Source organism: Dendrobates tinctorius, unplaced genomic scaffold (assembly GCF_039654945.1).
Source record: "Dendrobates tinctorius isolate UK_male_01 unplaced genomic scaffold, ASM3965494v1 ptg000138l, whole genome shotgun sequence".
Taxonomy (NCBI): domain Eukaryota; kingdom Metazoa; phylum Chordata; class Amphibia; order Anura; family Dendrobatidae; genus Dendrobates; species Dendrobates tinctorius.
The window spans coordinates 2,872,718-2,895,466 of record NW_027361806.1 but is presented as its reverse complement, the minus strand read 5'-3'; the positions used below and the strand labels follow the sequence as shown (position 1 = coordinate 2,895,466).

The window sequence follows — 22,749 nt, the reverse complement described above, 5'->3', positions numbered from 1 at the left end:
CTCCTGCACCTGTTCGCCGTGCGGACACGGCAAACATGACTGGTCTGCAAAGTTCAGCTCTCATCTGAATTTAGCCTCAGTAAAGCCATATGACTACAGTTTGCCATCATTTCATAGTTGTTGCAGGGCAATGCTCCTAGGCTTCAGGAAGTAGCAGAGAAAATAAAAAAAAAAAACTCTGGAGGCAAAGTAGCCCTGAAATAGAATTGGAGGAGGTCGGACCCCCAATGATGGCCCATTGTGGATGGGATCCTTTACTATTGCAATTAAAATGACGCTCCAACTGCGGAGCCCCTTTAAATATTTACATAAACTGCAATTCCCTAAAACCATATCGTCATTTATTTTGATTTTTTCTAGCAATAACCTGAAGTGTCATGGAGAATCTAGCTGCAGCCAGTATTCTGATGATCGAAAGTACCAGTGATAATGACACTTCTAATAGGATCCGATTGCTATAGTTCATGATCTCAAAATCTGGAGATTCACCTTGTAGACACTGGATTTGCCTGGAAAATTTGTTGCATGCGATCAACTGGTTGAAGATACACATATGATTTTCTGAACATAATCTTCTGAATCTTTCGTCGGCTCTTTACATCCACAATGTGCCCCAGGCAGAACATTTTTTTAATGCTTTTTTTTTTTTTTAAATCTTTGTTTTTTTTTACATTCAGAAATGAAATGGCTTTCCCTTTGAAGCACGTATCAATCCCCTTCCTCGTGTCTAATTTCCCATTAAAAATCGTAGGTATTTGAATGGAGATATTCCCTTCTCTCTGACATTTCCTTAAGTCACCGTTCTGTAGTTATCAGTCACCAGGCATCACACATGATCATTACATCTCAACACTTCACACATGCCAAAAAATGCAGCAACTTACTCCAATCCCTTTAGGGCCTGGGATTCCTTCTGGTCCTGCTAAGCCCTGTTATAAAAGATACAGTATGTCAGAGCTTCCTATGGAGACAGTTGTGTTATTCTCTCATGTATACAATGAATATGTCGCTTCTAGTGAAAACCACTAACCCACAAATAGTCTCATCGTTATTAGTTACTCTGCCTGCGCAAAGTCGGGGTTATCTAATGTGGAACACTTCCAGGATGAGAAACTCCCACACATTTTATTAATTGAAAATTTGTATCTTTATAGGAAGAACGTTATTGTCATAAATGTATCTAAACAACACCTACTAGCAGCAACATCATATTAGAGGGGTTAAGATTAAAGAGGATGCCTGGGACATATATGGATAGGATAATCAATATCAGATGAGTAAAGGTTTGACACCCAGCACCCCCATTAATCAGCTGCCGCAGCTCCCCCTGTAGGTGGGCGTACACACTTCAGCTTCGGACACTGTGTAGTGATTGTTCCTGCGTAATGCAGGTACGTTCCTACTGATGTGAATATGAGCTGAGCTGCAGTACCCAAGAATTAACACTTATGGCTCTGTGCTGTGCTGCATCTATACACTGTAAAAAAGGAGCAGTCAGCACACCTCTCCAAGTGCACGGAAAGATACTCCAGGAATAGGCTTCACAAAAGACCATGCAGGTCTAAAATATGTCTTAAAACACTTGTGTTCCTTTTATACTACTGTATCAATGAAGCAATTCTTATAAGAAGATGTGAGTGCCAGCTATCGTTTGGACTGATGACTCTATACACTGTGAACATCCGGCCTCAGAAGAAACTGCCAACATCTGATTAATAAGGGTGTCGGACCCCCAGCTATCTGATATTAATGACTAAGTTCTGGACATACCTTTTCAGCATTATATGCTAAGTCCTAGAATCCCCTTTTAGCATTGTATACTAAGTCCTGGACATTCTCTTCAAACATTGTATTTTAAGTCCTGGACATCCCCTTTAAGCATTGTATACTAAGTCCTGAACATCCCCTTTAAGCATTGTATACTAAGTCCTGAACATCCCCTCTAAGCATTGTATACTAAGTCCTGGACATCCCCTTTAAGCATTGTATACTAAGTCCTGGACATCCCCTTTAAGCATTATATACTAAGTCCTGGACATTCCCTTTAAGCATTGTATACTAAGTCCTGGACATCCCCTTTAAGCATCGTATACTGAAATGTTATGCATCCTTTTAGCTTCTGCACCAGAATTTTGGCATAAAAAGCTTTGAAAAGTTGGAAATTGTTTGTGTGAGGCAATTTGCGTAGAAATCTGTAGACATCTATATGTAACAACAGAATCTTAATAATCGCCCTGTATTACAAGCCATATATATTAAATCACACAACCCTATGTACATACAACTGCTTCCCACAAAATTAGAATATTATCAAAAAGTGAATTTACTTCAGTTCTTCAATACAAAAAGTGAAACTCACATATTATATAGAGTCATTACACACAGAGTGATCTATTTCAAGTGTTTATTTCTGTTAGTGTTGATGATTATGACTTACAGCCAATGAAAACCCAAAAGTCATTATCTGAGTAAATTAGAATAATTAACAAAAAACACCTATAAAGGCTTCCTAAGCATTTAAAAAGGTCCCTTATTCTGTTTCAGTAGCTCCACAATCATGGGGAAGACTGCTGACCTGACAGATGCCCAGAAGGCAGTCACTGACACACTCCACAAGGAGGGTAAGCCACAAAAGGTCATTGCTGAAGAAGCCGGCTGCTCACACAGTGCGGTATCCAAGCACATTAATGGAAAGTGGAGTGGAAGGCAAAAGTGTGGTAGAAAAAGGTGCACAAGCAACCGGGATAACCGCAGCCTGGAAAGGATTGTTCAGAAAAGGCCATTCAAAAATTTGGGGGAGATTCACAAAGAGTGGACTGCTGCTGGAGTCATTGCTTCAAGAGCCACCACACACAGACGTCTCCAGGACATGGGCTACAAGTGTCACATTCCTTGTGTCAGCCACTCATGACCAATAGACAACGCCAGAAGCGTCTTACCTGGGCCAAGGAGAAAAAGAACTGGACTGTTGTCAGTGGCCCAAGGTGTTGTTTTCATGTGAAAGTATATTTTACATTTCATTTGGAAATCAAGGTCCCAGAGTCTGGAGGAAGAGTGGAGAGGCCACAATCCAAGCTGCTGGAGGTCTAGTGTGAAGCTTCAACAATCATTGATGGTTTGGGGAGCCATGTCATCTGCTGGTGTAGGTCCACTGTGTTTTATCAAGACCAAAGTCAGCGCAGCTGTCCACCAGGAAATTTTAGAGCACTTCATGCTTCCCTCTGCCGACAAGCTTTTTGGAGATGGAAATGTCATTCTCCAGCAGGACTTGGCACCTGTCCACACTGCCAAAATTACCAATACCTTGTTTACACACAACAGTATCACTGTGCTTGATTGGCAGCAAGCTCGCCTGACCTTAACCCCACAGAGAATCTATGGGGTATTGTCCGGAGGAAGATGAGAGACACCAGACCCAACAATGCAGACGAGCTGAAGGCTGCTATCAAAGCAACCTGGGCTTCCATAACCCCTCAGCAGTGCCACAGGATGATCGCCTCCATGCCACGCTGCATTGATGCAGTAATTGATGCCAAAGGAGCCCAGACCAAGTATTGAGTGCATTTACTGAGCACACGTTTCAGTAGGTCAATATTTCGGATTTTAAAATCATTTTTCAAGCTGTTGTTATAAAGTATTCTAATTTACTGAGATAATGACTTTTGGGTTTTCATTGGCTGTAAGCCATAATCATCAACATTAACAGAAATAAACACGTGAAATAGATCACTCTGTGTGTAATGACTCTATAGAATATAGGAGTTTCACTTTTTGTATTGAAGAACTGAAATAAATTCACTTTTTGATGATATTCTAATTTTGTGAGAAGCACTTGCATGTTCGAGCATTCACTGTTCTCTGGAAATTTTTGAATACGATTTTTGCCTGGATTTCTCATTTTGCCCTCATCTCATATAAAAGTCATATTTAACTATTACAACGCTGTCATTTGTTACACTGTATGGCTGTTCATACTCAGCCCATAATGGTTAAGCACAGTTACTGCACCTGCCTGCCAGGGAAACCGTGTGCCCCTACATTGCCATCCAACCCAGGAATGCCCTAGAAGGAGAATATAAGAAAAAACATAATTACCATTAATGAAAACAATGGATTCACTTTGTGTGTAATATCCAGCAGACACCTGGAAAGGAAATGCCATGTTGCAATATGAACAGTTACTACAGCCTGGTTACATGTGGGAACACTTGCTCCTTTCAGTGTATCCATTTTATACACTGTGCTTCTAATTACTTCTTAATAAAGCCCTGATTAACATAAGAATACCATTGTGCTGAGGACTGGTCATGTGCAAACATTAGAAGGCTGGCATAGGAGATTTCCATTGGTTTCTACTCATATTACTTTAATTAGCATTTTTAACTACAAGGTTATTCCATTTTAGCATATAAAAGGTTATTCACTGTGTTATGTTATGTTTTCCAATATAATATAAAGGAACATATCCATGCTCGGCTGTAATGCACGCCGTGCCACCTTTCCATTCAAAGTCTACGGGGCGAACAGAGAAATGGAAGTACAGCGCTCAGCTATCTTTGTCAGTCCTATAAATACTGAATAGAGAGGCAATGTCCATGCTATACCACTACTCAATTCAAAGGGGTCACAGAACCCCCATTCTTGTGATGAGTGTGGTACCAGCAGAGGGGGGATGGCTTTTTACAGATTTCTAGGACACTTTTAGCTGTTGGTAATCCTGGCATGTCTGTTTTAGTAAGGGCTCATTCAGACATCAGTTTCAACAGTGCCTTTCAAGGATAGAACTTGTGCCATTGCAGTCTATAGATCTGGTCACAGGTCCATGTACAGTATGTTTGGAGCAGGAGAAGGGTATAAGAATATAGCAAAGCGTTTTCAATTTGTCCTTTCCTCAATCGAATTATGATTAAGAATTGGCAGTTAACAGGAACAGTGGAGGCCAGGATAAGGTCTGGAAGGCCAAGCAATATTTTAGTAAGAGATGCTTGTAGGAGGCAAATCAGAATCTCCGGTTGACTGCACAATACCTACAGGAAGATTTAGCAGACTCTGGAGTTGTGGTACATTGTTCTACTGTTCAGAGACACCTGCACAAATATGGCCTTCATGGGAGAGTCATTAGAAGTAAACCTCTCCTGCGTCCTCACCAGAAAATTCAGCCTCAGAAGTATGCAAAAGAACATCTGAACAAGCCTGATGTATTTTGGAAACAAGTCCTGTGGGCCGATAAGGTTAACCCCTTCACCCCCAAGGGTGGTTTGCACGTTCATGACCGGGCCAATTTTTACAATTCTGACCACTGTACCTTTATGAGGTCTTATCTCTGGAACGCTTCCATGGATCCCGGTGATTCTGACATTGTTTTCTCGTGACATATTGTACTTTATGTGTGTTGTTAAATTTTCATTCAAATAACTTGCGTTTATTTGTGAGAAAAACGGAAATTTGGCGAAAATTTTGAAAATTTCGCAATTTTCCAACTTTGAATTTTTATGCCCTTAAATCACAGAGATACGGCACACAAAAAACTTGATAACTAACATTTCCCACATGTTTACTTTACATCAGCACAATTTTGGAACCAAAATTTTTTTTTGTTAGGAAGTTATAAGGGTTAAAAGTTGACCAGCGATTTCTCATTTTTACAACACCATTTTATTTTTAGGACCACATCACATTTGAAGCCACTTTGAGGGGTCTATATGATAGAAAATACCCAAAAGTGACACCATTCTAAAAACTGCACCCCTTAAGGTGCTCAAAACCACATTCAAGAAGTTTATTAACCCTTTAGGTGCGTCACAGGAATTTTTTTGAATATTTAAAAAAAAATGAACATCTAACTTTTTTTCATAAAAAAAATAATTCAGGTTCAATTTTTTTTATCTTACCAAGGGTAACAGGAGAAATTGGACTGCAAAAGTTATTGTGCAATTTGTCCTGAGTACGCAGATACCTGATATGTGGGGGGGAACGACTGTTTCGGCGCATGGCAGAGCTCAGAATGGAAGGAGCGCCGTTTGACTTTTTCAATGCAAAATTGGCTGGAATTCAGATTGGACGCCATGTCACGTTTGGAGAGTCCCTGATGTACCTAAACAGTGGAAACCCCCTACAAGTGACCCCATTTTGGAAACTAGACCCCCCAAGGAACTTATCTAGATATGTGGTGAGAACTTTGAACCCACAAGGGCTTTACAAAAGTTTATAACGTACAGCGGTACAATTAAAAAATCATATTTTTTCCACAAAAATGATCTTTTCACCCCAAGTTTTATTTTCCCAAGGGTAACAGGACCCTAAAAGTTATTGTGCAATTTGTCGTGAGTACGCTGATACCCCACATGTGGGGGTAAACCACTATTTGGGCGCATGGCAGAGCTCGGAAGGAAAGCAGCGCCATTTGACGTTTTTGGCTGGAATTGAGATCGGACACCATGTCGCGTTTGGAAAACCCCTGATGTACCAAAACAGTGGAAACCCCCCACAAATGACACCATTTTGGAAACTAGACCCCCTAAGGAACTTATCTAGATGTGTGGTGAGAACTTTGAACCCCCATGGGCTTCACAGAAGTTTATAACATAAAGCCATACAATTAAAAAATCATATTTTTTCCACAAAAATGATCTTTTCACCCTCAATTCTTATTTTTCCAAGGGCAACAGGACCCTAAAAGTTATTGTGCAATTTGTCCTGAGTACGCTGATACCCCACATGTGGGGGTAAACCACTATTTGGGCGCATGGCAGAGCTCGGAAGGGAAGCAGCGCCATTTGACGTTTTTGGCTGGAATTGAGATCGGACACCATGTCGCGTTTGGAAAACTCCTGATGTACCAAAACAGTGGAAACCCCCCACAAATGACACCATTTTGGAAACTAGACCCCCTAAGGAACTTATCTAGATGTGTGGTGAGCACTTTGACCCCCCCAGTGCTTCACAGAAGTTTATAACGCCCGGGCGTGAAAATAAAAAAATCTTATTTTTTCCACAAACATGATCTTTTAGTCACCATTTTTTTATTTTTCCAAGGGTACCAGGAGAAATTGGACCTTAAAATTTGTTGTCCAATTTGTCCTGAGTATGCTGATACCCCATATGTGGGAGAAAACTACTGTATGGGCACACGTCGGGGCTCGGAAGGGAAGTAGTGACGTTTTGGAATGCAGACTTTGATGGAATGGTCTGCGGGTGTCATGTGCGTTTGGAGAGCCCCTGATGTACCTAAACTATTGAAACTCCCCACAAGTGACCCCATTTTGGACACTAGACCCCCCACGGAACTTATCTAGATGTGTGGTGAGCACTTTGAACCCCCAAGTGCTTCACAGAAGTTTATAACACTCGGACGTGAAAATAAAAAAATCATTTTTTTCCACAAAAATGATATTTTTGCCCCCAATTTTTTATTTTCCTAAGGGTAACAGGAGAAATTGGACCCCAAAAATTGTTTTGCAATTTGTCCTGAGTAGGCTGATACCCTACATGTGGGGGTAAAACACTGTTTTGGCGCATGGCAGAGCTTGGAAGGGAAGGAGCACCATTTGACTTTTTCAACTCAGAATTGGCTGGAATTGAGATCAGACGCCATGTTGCATTTGGAGAGCCCCTGATGTGCCCAAACAGTGGAAACCCCAATTCTAACTCCAACCCGAACCCCAACATGCCCCTAGCCCTAACCCTAACCCTAGCCCTAGCCCTAACCCTAACCCTAGCCCTAACCCTAACCCTACCCTAACCCTAACCCTAGCCCTAACCCTAGCCCTAACCCTAATGGAAAAATGGAAATAAATACATTTTTTTTATTTTATTATTTTTCCCTAACTAAGGGGGTGATAACGGGGGGTTTGATTTACTATTTATGGCGGTTTTTATTTTTGGCAGCTGTCGCACTCTAAAGGACGCTTTTTATTGTAAAAATAGTTTTTGCATCACCACATATTGAGAGCTATAATTTTTCCGTATTTTGACCCACCGGGTCATGTGAGGTCTTATTTTTTGCGGGACGAGTTGACATTTTTATTGGTACCATTTCGGGCACGTGAAATTTTTTGATCGCTTTTTATTCCGATTTTTGGGATGCAGAATGAAGAAAAACAAGCGTTTCATGAATTTCTTTTGGGGGGTGCGTTTACACCGTTCCGCGTGCGGTAAAATTGATAAAGCGGTTTTATTCTTTGGGTCAGTACGGTTACAGCGATACCTCATTTAGGTCTTTTTTTATGTTTTTGTCGGTTTTATGCAATGAAAACTATTTTATATAAAAAATAATTATTTTTGCATCGCTTTATTCTGCGAGCTATAACTTTTTTATTTTTTCGCTGATGATGCTGTGTGGTGGCTCGTTTTTTGCGGGACAAGATGACGTTTTCAGCGGTACCATGGATATTTATATGCGTCTTTTTGATCGCGCGTTATTACACTTTTTGTTTGGCAGTATGATAATAAATCATTATTTTTTGCTTCGTTTTTTATTTTTATTTTTTAAGGGGTTCGCTAAAGGGGTTAACTAATGGGACAGTTTTATAGGGCGGGTCGTTACGGACGCGGCAATACCTAATATGTGTACTTTTATTGTTTTTTTTTTTATTATTTCCAAAAAATGGATTTATTGGGGGAATATTTTTCTTTTTTTTTCTAATTTATTTGGCGATTTTTTTTTAATTATTTTTACACTTTTTTTTATTTTTTTTTTTACTTTATTAAATAGTCCCAGGTGGGACATCACTGTCCTGTGACAGATCGCTGATCTGTCACATCACAGATCACTGTGACAGATCAGCGATCTGACACAGGCACTGCAGAAGGCTTCCTCATGCCTGCGCTTTGCAGGCACTGAGGAAGCCAGCTTCCTGCAGGCCCCCGAAGGCCCCCGTCGCCATCTTGGATTCGGGGGCCTGGAGGAAAGGAGTCCCCCGCAGCAGCGCTGCACATTGCGCTGCCGTGGGGGGCTCAGGGAAGCACGGAGGGAGCCCCCTCCCTGCCGATGCTTCCCTTTAACTCCCGGTACACCGCGATCATGTTTGATCGCGGTGTGCAAGGGGTTAACGTGTCGGGGGCGGTCCGTGACCGCCCCTGACACATTGTGCCGGGTGTCGGCTGTGATAATCAGCTGACACCCGGCCGCGATCAGCGGCGCTCACCACGTGGGCGCCGCTGATCGCGCCCGACGTACTATCCCGTCCATGGGCATAGGGGCCCAGGTCCCATTGACGGGATATACCGTCGGATGTCAGGAAGGGGTTAAAATAGACCTCTTTGGCCACAAGGATCAAAGGTATGTGTGGAGAAAAAAGGCCACAAAATTACAGGAAGAGAACATCTCAACAACCATTAAGCATGGGGGTAGATCAATCATGATTTGGGTTTGTGTTGTAGCCAATGGCACTGGGAACATTTCTCGGGTAGAGGGAAGAATGGATTTATGAAATTTCAACAAATTCTTGAGACAAACACAAAACCATCTGTGTTATGACTGAGTCACCGTAGGAGGCAAAAACAGAACTGCTAGCTAAGTCCAGAAAACCAGAGAGGTTGGAAGCTATCGGATTGCAGACCCCTGATCCTATCACAACAACTAACAGTAGCCGTGGGGGGTTGCTATGATGCCCTAGAGCCCTCGATCACAGCCGGAGAATTAAATAGGCCTAAAGAAAGAAAGGGGAAATCTAAACTGCCCCAGAGCAGACCCCAAAGCAATAGGCAGCCCCCAACATATAATGACGGTGAAGCAAGATGAAAACACTAACACAGACAGAAAGATAGACTGAGCAAAGACAGGGCCCAAACTACCTAGATAGGAAAGGACAGGAAGGCTGCTGTCTGCAATCCGTGAAAAACCCTATGAAAATAAGAGCCAACAGACTGACAGTGAAAAAGGCCCTGAAGACGCTAGGCTTCAAAAAAGCTATGTCAGTACTCAGGAATATTCTGAAGACAGAGCAACCGGCAAAAGGAGATTCAGCTCATCCCAGCAGGGAATGGCAGAATCCAGAAAAGCAAGGAAAACAAAAACAAAACATAAATGCAAACAGGCAAAGCAGAAAACTTAGCTTTAGGGAAGCAGGAATCAGACTGGTGTCCTAGAAGTCCACAGAGAAATCACCCGCAGGGCAGAAGGGCGTCGGCAGCCTTATATCCAGTCAGTGACTCCACTCAGCTAGCCATCCTCATTAGACTCAGGTGCCTGATAATCAGGCTCATTACCTTCCTTTACCAGAATAGGGAGTTCACCAGACCTCAGTGACGAAGGGGAAAATGAACTCACAACACATCTGTAAAAAAGCTGAAGTTGAAAAAAGAGGATGGCTTCTACAAATGGATAATGACCCTAAACACACATGTCAAAATCCACAATAGACGACCTCAAAAAGAGGCAAGCTGGAGGTTTTACAATGGCCCTCACAGTCCCCTGATCTGAACATCATTGAAAATCTATGGATATCTTCAAAATAGCAGAGGATGCAAGACAACCCAGGAATCTCACAGAACTGGAAGAATTTTAAAAGGAAGAATGGATGAAAATCCCTAAAACAAGAATTGAAACACTCTTGGCTGGCTACAAAAAGCGTTTACAGGCTGTGATACTTGCAAAAGGAGGTGCTACTAGATACTAACTACACAAATTTTTGCATTTGCCGATATTCCTTTTTGTAATTTTTAAAATGTAAAAAATGACTATATTTATACATTTTTTTTGCGTAAAATACAAAGGAAATGTGTCATCTTTAATTGTAGGCTTTTTAGAGATCATTTCATCTTCAACTTGCTTAACTGTTCACAATAACAGAATTTTGACCAAGGGTGCCCAAACCTTTACATGCCACTGTATATTAATGTATGGATGCAACCAAGGAAGCCCGATGTCTGTGCAATTCCTCAATGTGAATGCACATGTTCACTAACAAATCAGAACTGAACTCCCGTCTGTTAACCAAAGCAAAGTCTGGTATTAAAAAAAAAATCTCCATCCTGAAATATAATCCAATGAAACACAGAAGTATACATGAGGACTCAGGATGTGTGAACTCCCGGCTCACGAGACATATGCATCATTAGAATTTTGGCATACCGGTGCCTTCTATAATGTGACTGGTTCTGTTAAACTTGGCATCTTGTTTTACTTCCAATGCGTCCGCCAAACCACAGTTAATGTGGTTGATTTAATAAGTGAACAGCAGACATGTAAATGGAAAATAAAATATAAAATCTTCTAGCTACTGTAACCCATGATTTCTGCTGAAATATGTAGACAAACATTGATACACGATGGAGACCTTGACATCGAGCGGAACACGGGGCTGTAGTTACTGGCAAAATGAGATATTTTCAGTCTGTAGTTAGAGGGTTTGCTTTGGTCACCAAATGGTAGGGCCTATGGCGGAGACCACAGGAGTCACGGTGGCAAGTGCTTGCCCAATTCTACTACCACTTTATTTTAACAGTTGAACGGGGTCACAATGGCTTATAGGTGTAATCTCTCCATAGGCATTTAGAGCCTCTATAGACCATTAAAATCTACTGTTGTGGGGTCAATCCTCTGTGTCCCCTGAAACTGAAGCACCACTGCCGGATTCTGTTGGCTTCCATCATTTTAAAGTTGAAGGCACTTCATCCGGAAGAGAATTAGTTCATCCTAAGTGTATTTGATCAGTTGAGGTCCATCCTCTGTGCTGTCAGTCACTTGGTTCCACACCTGACTCCTCCAAGTATGTCTTTATGGACTCTGTGCATAATCATAAGGAACAGAAAAGGGTCTTCCCCAAACTATTTCCACAGAGCTGCTAGCTACAAATGACCACAATGTATTGAGTTGAATTATTAAGATTTCCTTTCATTAGAACTAAGGGACCGAGGATGATGCCTGATAACAAGCCCATAGCATTATCCTCCTCCACCATCTGTACAGCGGGTACATTGCGGTCAGACGGGTAACATTTTCCTGGCATTCACCAAACCCATAATCGTTCATAAGAAACCAGATAGAGAAGTGCGATCCTTCACTGCACAGAACACGTCTCCTCAAAAGTCCAGTGGTGGCGGCTTTACACCACTTCATCCGATGCTTGCAGTAGCGTAGGTACCGGGAGGGCAGAGGGGGTGGCCGTCCCGGACCCCGCACTCTGAGGGGCCCACCCAGAGCTACACTACTGTAACTGTATTGGCGTGCACATCGCGCCAATACAGTTACATTCTGCGGCAGAGCAGGGAGACTCGATCTCCCTACTCTGCCACCAGGCCGCTATGGGGCCACTGAGCACTCATGCCAGAAGTGCTCCCCCGTCTGTCATCGCACGTTCAACTAGGTTTGTCCTGATAAAGGGACCCTGTGTGACCCCGAAACGCGTCGACTTGTAACCTGTTCAATAAATGATTTGATTTTAAGGAGTTTTCATCTCAGCAGCGCATAAGTGATACCTCCCTTCGTTTTCCAGTTTAGAACTGCAGAGAGGTCTTGATAGAGCAGCCATAATGTGTTTGATAAGATTCGGATACTTTATGATCATCTGAAACAGGCCTAGGCCATAAATAACATCTCAGTAATAGGTTTTATTAGTAACTATTACTGCTGGCTGTCTAAAAATCATGAAGGATTTTTTCTTTCCAAACTCATAAATACCAACATAACAGGGTGTGAACGCAATGCTGACACATGGAAGATGGAGATTTGGGTAGTTTAATACAGCTACGAACAGCAGGCTGAAACTCACATCAAAGCCCTGAACTTTCCATAAAGATTTCCGATCTTATCTAGAGTTTACTGTGCATTTATGTGTAAAATGTCTGAGCGCTGAAAGAACTCTTTCTTAAGAAAGCCATGAACGTGCACAATTTCCATCAGTGCGGCTTCTTGAGAGACTGAAATCTCCCAGAAATAGGAAATTAGATTGGCAACATATGTGAACATTGTGCACACTCAGCTTTCCTGTGAAGCAACTGCTAAAGCAGGCCTGCGCAACATGCGGCCCGCCAAAGGATTTGTTGCGGCCCACAGAGCTGTCTAGGAGCTTTGTCCTATATTCAAATGTATTTGCGTCTTTAAGGGTGAGTATGCAGGATTGGAAAAAAGTGGTCAGACAATCCGCGCTGCGAATCACTATGAACAATTATTATTACAGTGGTCTTTATGTGACGCGTTTCGAAGTTTCACAGAACTCCTTCCTCAGGTTTTTTCCTGAGGAAGGAGTTCTGTGAAACTTCGAAACGTGTCGAATAAAGACCACTGTAATAATAATTGTTCATAGTGATTCGCAGCGCGGATTGTCTGACCACTTTTTTCCTATCCTGCATCTTCTACGTCGGTCCCTCGTGGATCTGTGGTTTCTGCAGCAGCGAATCCTCCATGCTTATTACAAGCTCCATCTGGTGAGTGTATTATTTTAAATTGATATACCTACACTGGATAATGCACTATTTCTCTTCAATTGTATCCCTTTAAGGGTGAGTACACACGCTGCAGATTCACCTGCGGATTTTTCGGTGCGGATTTGCAGGTAAAACCGCAGGTAAAGTGACCTGCGGTTTTCCTGCGGATTTGCCTGCAGTTTTCCCCTGCGGATTGACACCTGGACAATGGAACAGGTGGCAAACCGCTGTGGAATCCGCAGGAAGAATTGACATGCTGCGGATTTAAAACCGCAACAAATCTGCACGGAAAAATCCACAGCATCTGCACTGCGGATTTGAAATCCCATTGGCTAACATGGTACTGTACAATGCCTGCAGAACTGCTGTGGATCCGCAGGACCAAATCCGCTGCGGATCCGCAGCAGAATCCGCAGCGTGTGCACATACCCTTAGACCCCAATATATTTGAACATTCGTGCGCTAGGACTCGGGCAGGGGAGCGCCCATTAGCCCCGGCCCCGATGTGCTGCGGCGTAATGAGGTACAAAATCTCCTTTTTTTGTAAGCAGCTTCTTTACTGTCATGAGAGCAGGTTTTATTTGCAGAAAAAAATGCAGCAAAAGCGCATCATGTGGACATAGCCTAGGGGAGCATTGCAATCGCCTATTCCTATTTTACTGCTATTTGTGGGTAGTTCTGTGCAAAAAGGATCTAGAAAATGAAAGTGGATGCCTGACATGACATCTGCCCGGCCACGACCAGAATTGGAGAGCAGCAGTGGTTATTATTCCAGTTTTTCTCCCGTAATGATCTGACCCGAGCAGTGATTAATGGCACATGGCAGGTATTATGAAGACGTCCCTCCCCCATAGGAGCGCAGAGCCCCATGATCCGTTCAGAAGATTAACAAGTACTTTGGTGCTAATTTATTTCATCTACACAGAAATGAGTCAAGGCTCAAGGCAATGTACAGCTGCTTGCCAATTCATTTTAATAACGTCTGCCTTCTTATTAATTGAAGCGCACCTCGACTTGTTTTAGCACATACTGGAAGTTGCTAAAAGCAATTTTAATGAAAAAAAAGAAGAAAAAAAAAACACCAGGCATTTTCAATAATTTTTTGAAAAGTACAAAATAAAGGACTTAAAGAGGTTGTCCACTATTTTTACATTGATGGTCTACCCTTAGGATGGGTCATCAATGTCTGATCCCCCTGGGTCCGGCACCCTCGATGATCAGCGGTTATTAGTGGCGGAGTCCGCCAGCCAGAAGTTCTCATTTGCAGAGCTGGCCATCTGCTTGTAGTGGCCGGGTATTGTTAATGCGCACCCACCTTCTATAGATTTGTATAGGAGGCAGATCTGTAGTACCCTGCTGCGACCACTACAAGTAGACGGCCAACTCAACGAGTTGAGTACTTCCTGCCGGCAAACACCGCCGCCACCGATGACAGCTGATCGAAGAGGGTGTTGGGTATCGGACTCCGGCCAATCAGACATTAATGACCTATTCCATCACAAATTTGCAGAAAAATCCTGATATTACACAAGTGGTCCAATCTGTGCAGTCACAGGGGCTCAAAGTATAAGGGGGCCACTATCACCTCCAAAGCAGGTGGAATTGTGCATTATGATGAGATATTGGACTGCAAAGGGCCCATATACTGTCCTTCTCCTGTCTGTGTCCCCCCCCCACATTACACATGTGCTTTTTGCTTTGGCAGATTTTTCTGTCTCATGTGGATGCACCCTGAAGGTGTCCATATAAGTTAGCTCTCGACTCGTCCTATCGACAGCTTTTCCTTTGGACTCTCCCATACACATGCTCCATGAGCCAAATGTGTTTCTAATGGGGAGAGAGGAATCAGCAACTGCCAGGCTCTTCTGGCAAAGATTTATTTCCTGAGTAAAAAAAAAAAATAGGGCATGCTGAAATTCAACATACCCAATCTTTCTTTCAGCTGCGAGAGTCAACGCCAGTGGTGTAACTAGATTACTTGGGGCTCCCGAGAAATCTTTGCACTGGGTTCCTCACCACCATGTTCAATACACTCAAGAACATTACTGTACCCCCTACTCATTCAAGAAATGTCTGCACGTACCTTCTCTCCTGGTGGGCCTGGTGGGCCAGGATAACCTCTTGGGCCCTATAAAGAGAATAAAACACAATATAAACCTAGTGCTTATGCACATCATAAAATATGACTCTAGTAATTAAAGTAATTTCCTAATTATCAAAAAAAAGTGTTCCAGTTCTTGAGGATAAAATTCCGTGAATTCATTATAGAATACATCTAACTAGTCAATTTATTCTTCTGTTATTCAGTATGCACTCTTTGTCTGTTTCTATGACGGCGTTTTAATTCAAATTTTGGAAGCTTAGATTCCGAACAATCTCCCTGTTAGGCCTGTTTCACACTTCAGTTGTTTGACGTCAATCAAAATCCGCCGTTTTGCAAAAAAAACGGATCCGCCATTTTTTTGGCGGATCTGTGTTTTTCCCATTGACTTGCATTAGCGGCGGATTTTGACTGATGGTCATCCATTGGATCCGTTTTTTGATGGATCCGCCAAAATTTTGTCGTCCGCTGACTTCAGTGGACGGACAATGAAACGTTTTTTGTCTGCGTCAAAACAGTGGATAGCAATGGATCCGTCGCTATCCGCCATTCGTTATAATGGTCGCCTATGGGCGGCGGATCCGTTGCCAACCGTTTTTGACGGAATCCGGCAACGGATCCGCTTTTTTGACACTGAGCATGCCCGGAAGAATTTCCTTGCCAGAAATTTAACCCCAAATTCCGTTCTGGCGGCAGAAAAATTCTCTCTCTCTCTCGCCTGCTGATACCCTTTTCTAACACTTGAAGGCACTGGAAACAATATGGATTACACTACGCTACCATGAAATGATGATGAAAGGACAGGAATCAATTTGTGCAGATTATTGGGCAATGCGTTTCGAAGTTGCAAACTTCTTCATCAGGATAAAACCACAGTATGAAACTTCGAAACGCGTTGACTAATAAACAGCAGAAATTGATTCCTGTCTTTTCATCATCATTCGACGGCAGCGCAGTCTAACCCATATTGTTTCCAGTGCCTTTGATTCCTTCCTCGTGGGTCTGCAGCACCCTAAATCACTTTCAGTGGTTGTGTTCACACAACCCGATCAGGTGAGCATATCCTTTTCCAAACCATCTACCCAGATAAGACCCTATTGCGCTTTTTGTCCCTCCCAGGTTTTTTCTCATATCTTTTCTATCTCATGGTAGGTAACCAGTTCCTCTCCGTCCTTCTCAGTGGCCATCACCAGTAGGCACAGGTTATCCCCTGCCTCTTATCTAATAGGTCAGTGCAGCCTTGCAGCGCTGGGGTCCTGGGTTCGAATCCCACCAAGGACAACATCTGCAAGGAGTTTGTATGTTCTCCCCGTGTTTGCGTGGGTTTCCTCCGGGTACTCCGGTTTCCTCCCACATTCCAAAGACATACTGATAGGGAATTTAGATTGTGAGCCCCATCGGGGACAGTGATGATAATGTGTGCAAACTGTAAAGCGCTGCGGAATATGTAAGCGCTATATAAAAAATAAAGATTATTATTAAGATTACATGGCATTTGACAGATCCACGCTAATTGGTGCTATAGGTATCATCAGCTCTACGAAAGTTCTGCAACTTTAGGTTTTCCCAATTTTCAACCTAAGACTTCATACAAATGGCAAAGACGTGTGCACACAAGAAGCTGCACTAAGTCAGAAAAACTCTCTGAGGAGCCCCAAGAACCGACACATATAGCTCCATACGGCCCCAGGCGATTTAACCAGTTCTTGATAATACAAAGAAGCATGCAACATTTCTTATACCTCTGTCTTCATTGAACTCTTAGGTGGAATAATATGAACATGTGCAGAAACACCTAAAATGACCTGAAGAAGCATCTGCAGCCCAATTCCATAGATCGCGAGCATCTGGGTCTATTGAGTGTTCACCTCTGATCAGGGTAATGGGACGTACACTGCGACTCCACATTTATCTTTATAGGTTGGAACCCAGTTAAGCGTCATTTTACTAAATGTTTTATTTGCTTCTTGTGAAAATTATTTAATTGCAGGGATGCTCAGCATCTGGCATTGAATATACAGTACATGATTTACAGTGCTCTATGTTTGGGACAGTACATCAGAAGAAACACTTGGAACGAGATGAGAGGAAATAACACATTCAAGATTTTTTTTTTAGTTAAAAGCACTGTGAGAAGAGTAGCACTGAAGGATCTTCATGGTTCAGCTATTAACTAGAGGTACCTTACTGAAATGCTTAAAATGTAACATTTTCATGGACAGTCCAGATAGTAATGTGCACTATCATCTTTAGGAAACAAGAACCACCCAAGGTTTCATAGCGAAAAGATGTTAGCCATTTGGTGAAGGATTTTTGCCTAAGGGCCAAGATAATTCTTCAGTCATTGATTGTAGTGCCGTCTACAGATCACACAGCATTTACTGTATAGCCCTTTATTTCTGCATAGCTATAATTTGCATAACATGTTCAGTGTCACTTTGCCCCAGAGCTGCAATCACAATTCTCCTAGTGGAGTCACTGTGTACATACATTACATTACGTATCCTGTACTGATCCTGAGTTACATCCTGTATTATATTCCAGAGCTGCACTCACTATTCTGCTGGTGCAGTCACTGTGTACAAACACATTACTGATCCTGTACTGATCCTGAGTTACATCCTGTATTATACTCCAGAGCTGCACTCACTATTCTGCTGGTGCAGTCACTGTGTACAAACACATTACTGATCCTGTACTGATCCTGAGTTACATCCTGTATTATACTCCAGAGCTGCACTCACTATTCTGCTGGTGCAGTCACTGTTTACATACATTACATGACTGATCCTGAGTTGCATCCTGTATTATACTCCAGAGCTGCACTCACTATTCTGCTGGTGCAGTCACTGTGTACATATATTACATTACTGATCCAGTACTGATCCTGAGTTACATCCTGTATTATACTCCAGAGCTGCACTCACTATTCTGCTGGTGCAGTCACTGTGTACATATATTACATTACTGATCCTGAGTTACATCCTGTACTATACTCCAGAGCTGCATTCACTATTCTGCTGGTGCAGTCACTGTGTACATACATTACATTACTGATCCTGTACTGATCCTGAGTTACATCCTGCATTATACTCCAGAGCTGCATTCACTATTCTGCTGGTGCAGTCACTGTGTACATACATTACATTACTGATCCTGAGTTACATCCTGTATTATACTCCAGAGCTGCATTCACTATTCTGCTGGTGCAGTCACTGTGTACATACATTACATTACTGATCCTGTGTTACTTCCTGCATTATACTCCAGAGCTGCACTCACTATTCTGCTGGTGCAGTCACTGTGTACATACATTACATTACTGATCCTGAGTTACATCCTGCATTATACTCCAGAGCTGCACTCACTATTCTGCTGGTGCAGTCACTGTGTACATACATTACTCATCCTGGTGTACCTGCAACCCCCACACCCGAAATAGCTACGCCCCTGTGTTTGTAAATCAATTTGTGCAAATTGATGCAACCACAGCACAGTTTTGCCAGACAACAGAGCAGTCATTTGCAAAAAAGTAAGATGGAAAGAGGGAAATTTGGGGGCTTTGCCATTTACCAGTTCAGTATGACTTAAAGGATTGCTATGACACTGAGAAAAAAAAAAAAATAATTCTTCCTCAGGAACAGTGCCACCCTTGCACATAGGCAATATCTGGTATTACATCCTAGTTTGCAATATCACACACAGCATATACAAAAGACCTCCAATAGTATACCATGGTTCAGATGAACACAGTTACAATTTCATAGCATGTCTGTTGCATGAAAAGCCTTAAAATACCTAGAAGTGAACCTGTCATGATCCGTGGTGGATCTGACGGTTTAAATGCACAAAGTGAACTTTTTTTCCTTTGGCTTGGTGCCAAAGTGGGTTGATTGCCCCCGGTGGCCATTAGAATTATTACACGTGGTGTCGTTCATTCTAAGTTGCCCCGGTGGTGGTGAGTGGTATCACACTTTAGTTCTTTGGTTAAGTGCACGTGATTAGGTAACAGGTGTGAATGCTCTATAAATGAGTGTCAGGTGAATCATTCACTGTTGGTTATATTGATTGTGTGTTAGTCATTCACAAGGAAGCCTGGGTGAAGGAAGGAGCTGAACATGAGTCCTGCGCAGCCCAGCCAGAGGGGACGAGTGACAGCTAGGTGGTCTGCAAGAAGGGTTGGCATGGCGTGGTGGAGTCACAGTTTATGGTGTCGGCACGTGTTTATTATTTTAATTCCCCCACTGGAGGCGGTGTATCCAGGGTCACGTGCGTCACATGGGTTTGCCTTGCGGTAGTCGCTGCGTCTAGACACACGTGACCGTGACATTATCACCAACCATACATTTTTTTTTCTGGTGAGCTTTGGCCATGTGGAGACCGCTGAGTAATTGCTGCAGGGCCTCACTGAGGTGAGTGGGGAGAGGCAAGGTGTTTAGAGCCGCTGCAGCAGCAGTTATCAGGGTCTGGGGCCTCTGCTCAGGCAACCAGGAAACCAAAATGACGGCTTTGGCAAATTGTGGGTCTGGTAAAAGCCCCCTAGAGTCGCTGCTGGGGAGTGGGACTTGTTCATACAGGCGGACGTAACCAGACAGGTGGGTGGAGTTGGTGATCCCCATGGTGCTGTCTGGGGTTCCCCGAGGTGAGGGGGTACGTCCCTGTAGTGAGCAGACTGGTGATAGTCCGCGGGGCTCACGCCAAATCTTCTATACCACCGAAGAAGCCTCCCCCCCGGTCGTGTGGAGGAAGGCGACCAGCGAGTGTATATTTCCTCCATATTCCTGTCCCCTGCTCCTCCAGGTGTGAGCGGCAGGTGTGCTGCGGGGGAGAAGGGACAAATCTCAACCCTCGACAGTAACCAACCCTGGGAGGCGCAGACCTCATGGTGAAAGGGTTGGAGGGTGGTGTCCCTTGGTGAATAGCGGGGGTGTGAGTGTGGTGACAGCAGGGGGACGCCTCTGTTGTCGTGTCCAGAAGGAGTTCACCAAATATATGACAAACGAATGTGTGCAATAAACGTTCAGGTCCGGACCTGTGTGTGAACGAGCGTGTATGGGTGGCCACCAAAAAAAACAAAAAAAAAAACAAAAAAAAAAAAAACAGTGGAAGTGTGTTGTGAAGTGTTACCTGCGCATACTAAACATGCACATACATAAACTCGTTCCCCAGGTCTTCGCTGTGGAGATGAGTGGTGCCTCCAGAACACATATTGCCAATACCAGGGGTGCGTTTAACCTGAAGTGTCAGGTAGTGGTGGGGTGAACTCAGGATCTGGGTGTCCCCGCTGTTGGTGTCTCCCTAATGAGGAGTGGTCTTGAGGGTCCAGAGGCCCCTCATTAAGGAGGGGGTACTGTCATAATCCATGGTTGATCTGACAGTTTAAATGCACAAAGTGAACTTTTTTTTCTTTGGCTTGGTGCCAATGTGGGTTGATTGCCCCCGGTGGCCATTAGAATTATTACACGTGGTGTCGTTCATTCTAAGTTGCCCCGGTGGTGGTGAGTGGTATCGCACTTTAGTTCTTTGGTTAAGTGCACGTGATTAGGTAACAGGTGTGAATGCTCTATAAATGAGTGTCAGGTGTATCATTCACTGTTGGTTATATTGATTGTTTGTTAGTCATTCACAAGGAAGCCTGGGTGAGGAAGGAGCTGAACATGAGTCCTGCGCAGCCCAGCCAGAGGGGACGAGTGGCAGCTAGGTGGTCTGCAAGAAGGGCTGGCATGGCGTGGTGGAGTCACAGTTTATGGTGTTGGCAGGAAGTGCTTGCATGGCTTGGTGGAGTGACGACTATGGAAAGAGTTGCACTCAGCATGCGGGACTTGGTTGCTGAGAGCTGGACTTAAGCATGCTTGACTTTTTGGGCAGGAGCTGAACTCATCTTTGGGACTCTGTTACTGGACTTCTGCAATTGGTGGTGGACTCTGCTCCAAGGCTGCACTATGGTGAAGGATCCAGTTATGGTGATGGATCCGGGTGGAGGAGAAGATGCACGCAGGTGGTGGGCTCTGTTGCTAGGAGTGTACGCAACAGAGCAAAGCTAAGTGGTGTTTCCCCTGTATTGTCATTTTTCCTCATGTGTGTTTTAGTGCAGTGGTGGGATTAGTTTCCGCACCGACCAATTCCCTAGTGAGGGTTTAGGTCAGGACGAGCTAGGGTTTTTAGGTTCCTGTTGCGCGCCCGGTGCGGAACCGGCATAGGGAACGTTAGGAGTGCAGGGACACTGGCTCAAGGGAGCTCAGGAGGTCTCCACTTCCCTATTCCCTATCGCAGGGCCCACCATTGTTAATGTTTCCCAGGTTTCCCTTATTATTTAAATTCGCCTTACTGGAGGCGTGGATTCCAGACTTGTATATACGTGTAATGTCTAAATTCGCCAGTTGGAGGCGGTGTATCTAGCTGCACGTGTTTATTATTTAAATTCACCCCACTGGAGGCGGTGTATCCTGGGTCACGTGCGTCACATGGGTTCGCCTTGCGGTAGTCGCTGCGTCCAGACACACGTGACCGTGACAGAACCGTAATCAAACAGATCACTGTAGAGCAAATAGAAAAACTAACTGGGACACAAATAATAAACATATACGTTATTCAAAAAGGTCACAGGGAAAAAGCTATTTTTGGGTTATCTATATGTAGTGTGGTGCAGTGACCACTATGTCCACTAGGGGGCACTGTGTGGGTGTCCCAGGACGGGCCTACAGTCATATCCATTGTGGTAATAGGTATAGGATGCTGAAGGATCATTATGTATCTCGAGGAAGGTGGCCTTGAGATGAAGGCTTGCTTATGTGCTGATCAGCAGAGGCACTGCTGAGGTGTTGTTACACTGTGTCAGCGAGAGCTATCTACAAACCCACCCAGGGGTATGTTTAAGAGTGTCATAATAAAGTATATGTGTATGAATGCTTGAAGGACTTGTGATGAGGTCATAGCCATGTGACCCAGGGGGCGTGGCTACGGACCATATAAGGTAACCAGAGTAGGTCATATGAAAGAGAGCGCATGGATCTGATTGGGCCATGTGGAAGGTCCCGGCAGACCTAGGTGGAGGAAGGTGTGCTACCTTCCTAAAGACCACGTGCTGAGGCTGCTGACCCGGGGAGGCCTATCTATATTGGCTGTATGTGAGGAGGGACAAGCCTCCTGTGTTTTGCTGAGGCTCCAGGACTGAGCCTGAAATCATGGACACTTATACTTGCTTTTGCCTGAGCTAAAGGCTATTTCTTATGTTATGTGCTGGTTTATGGGGTATGGAGCAATAAACCCTATGAACTTTT

General features: G+C 43.6%; 1 protein-coding gene across 2 annotated transcripts in view; it reads right to left on the bottom strand.

Annotated features, from left to right (window-relative positions):
- Positions 1–22,749, bottom strand: part of COL24A1 (collagen type XXIV alpha 1 chain) — a 310,883-nt gene that overhangs the window by 196,880 nt on the left and 91,254 nt on the right. For both annotated transcript variants that reach the window (XR_012220101.1, XM_073544400.1), the window contains exons 8-10: positions 15,452–15,496; positions 4,009–4,062; positions 885–929 (exon numbers count right to left, since the gene is read on the bottom strand). Coding sequence is in view for 1 of the 2 variants with exons in the window: in XM_073544400.1 (XP_073400501.1) it covers positions 885–929; positions 4,009–4,062; positions 15,452–15,496 (144 nt within the window). In the remaining variant the exon portion in view is untranslated. The remainder of the gene's footprint in view (positions 1–884; positions 930–4,008; positions 4,063–15,451; positions 15,497–22,749) is intronic.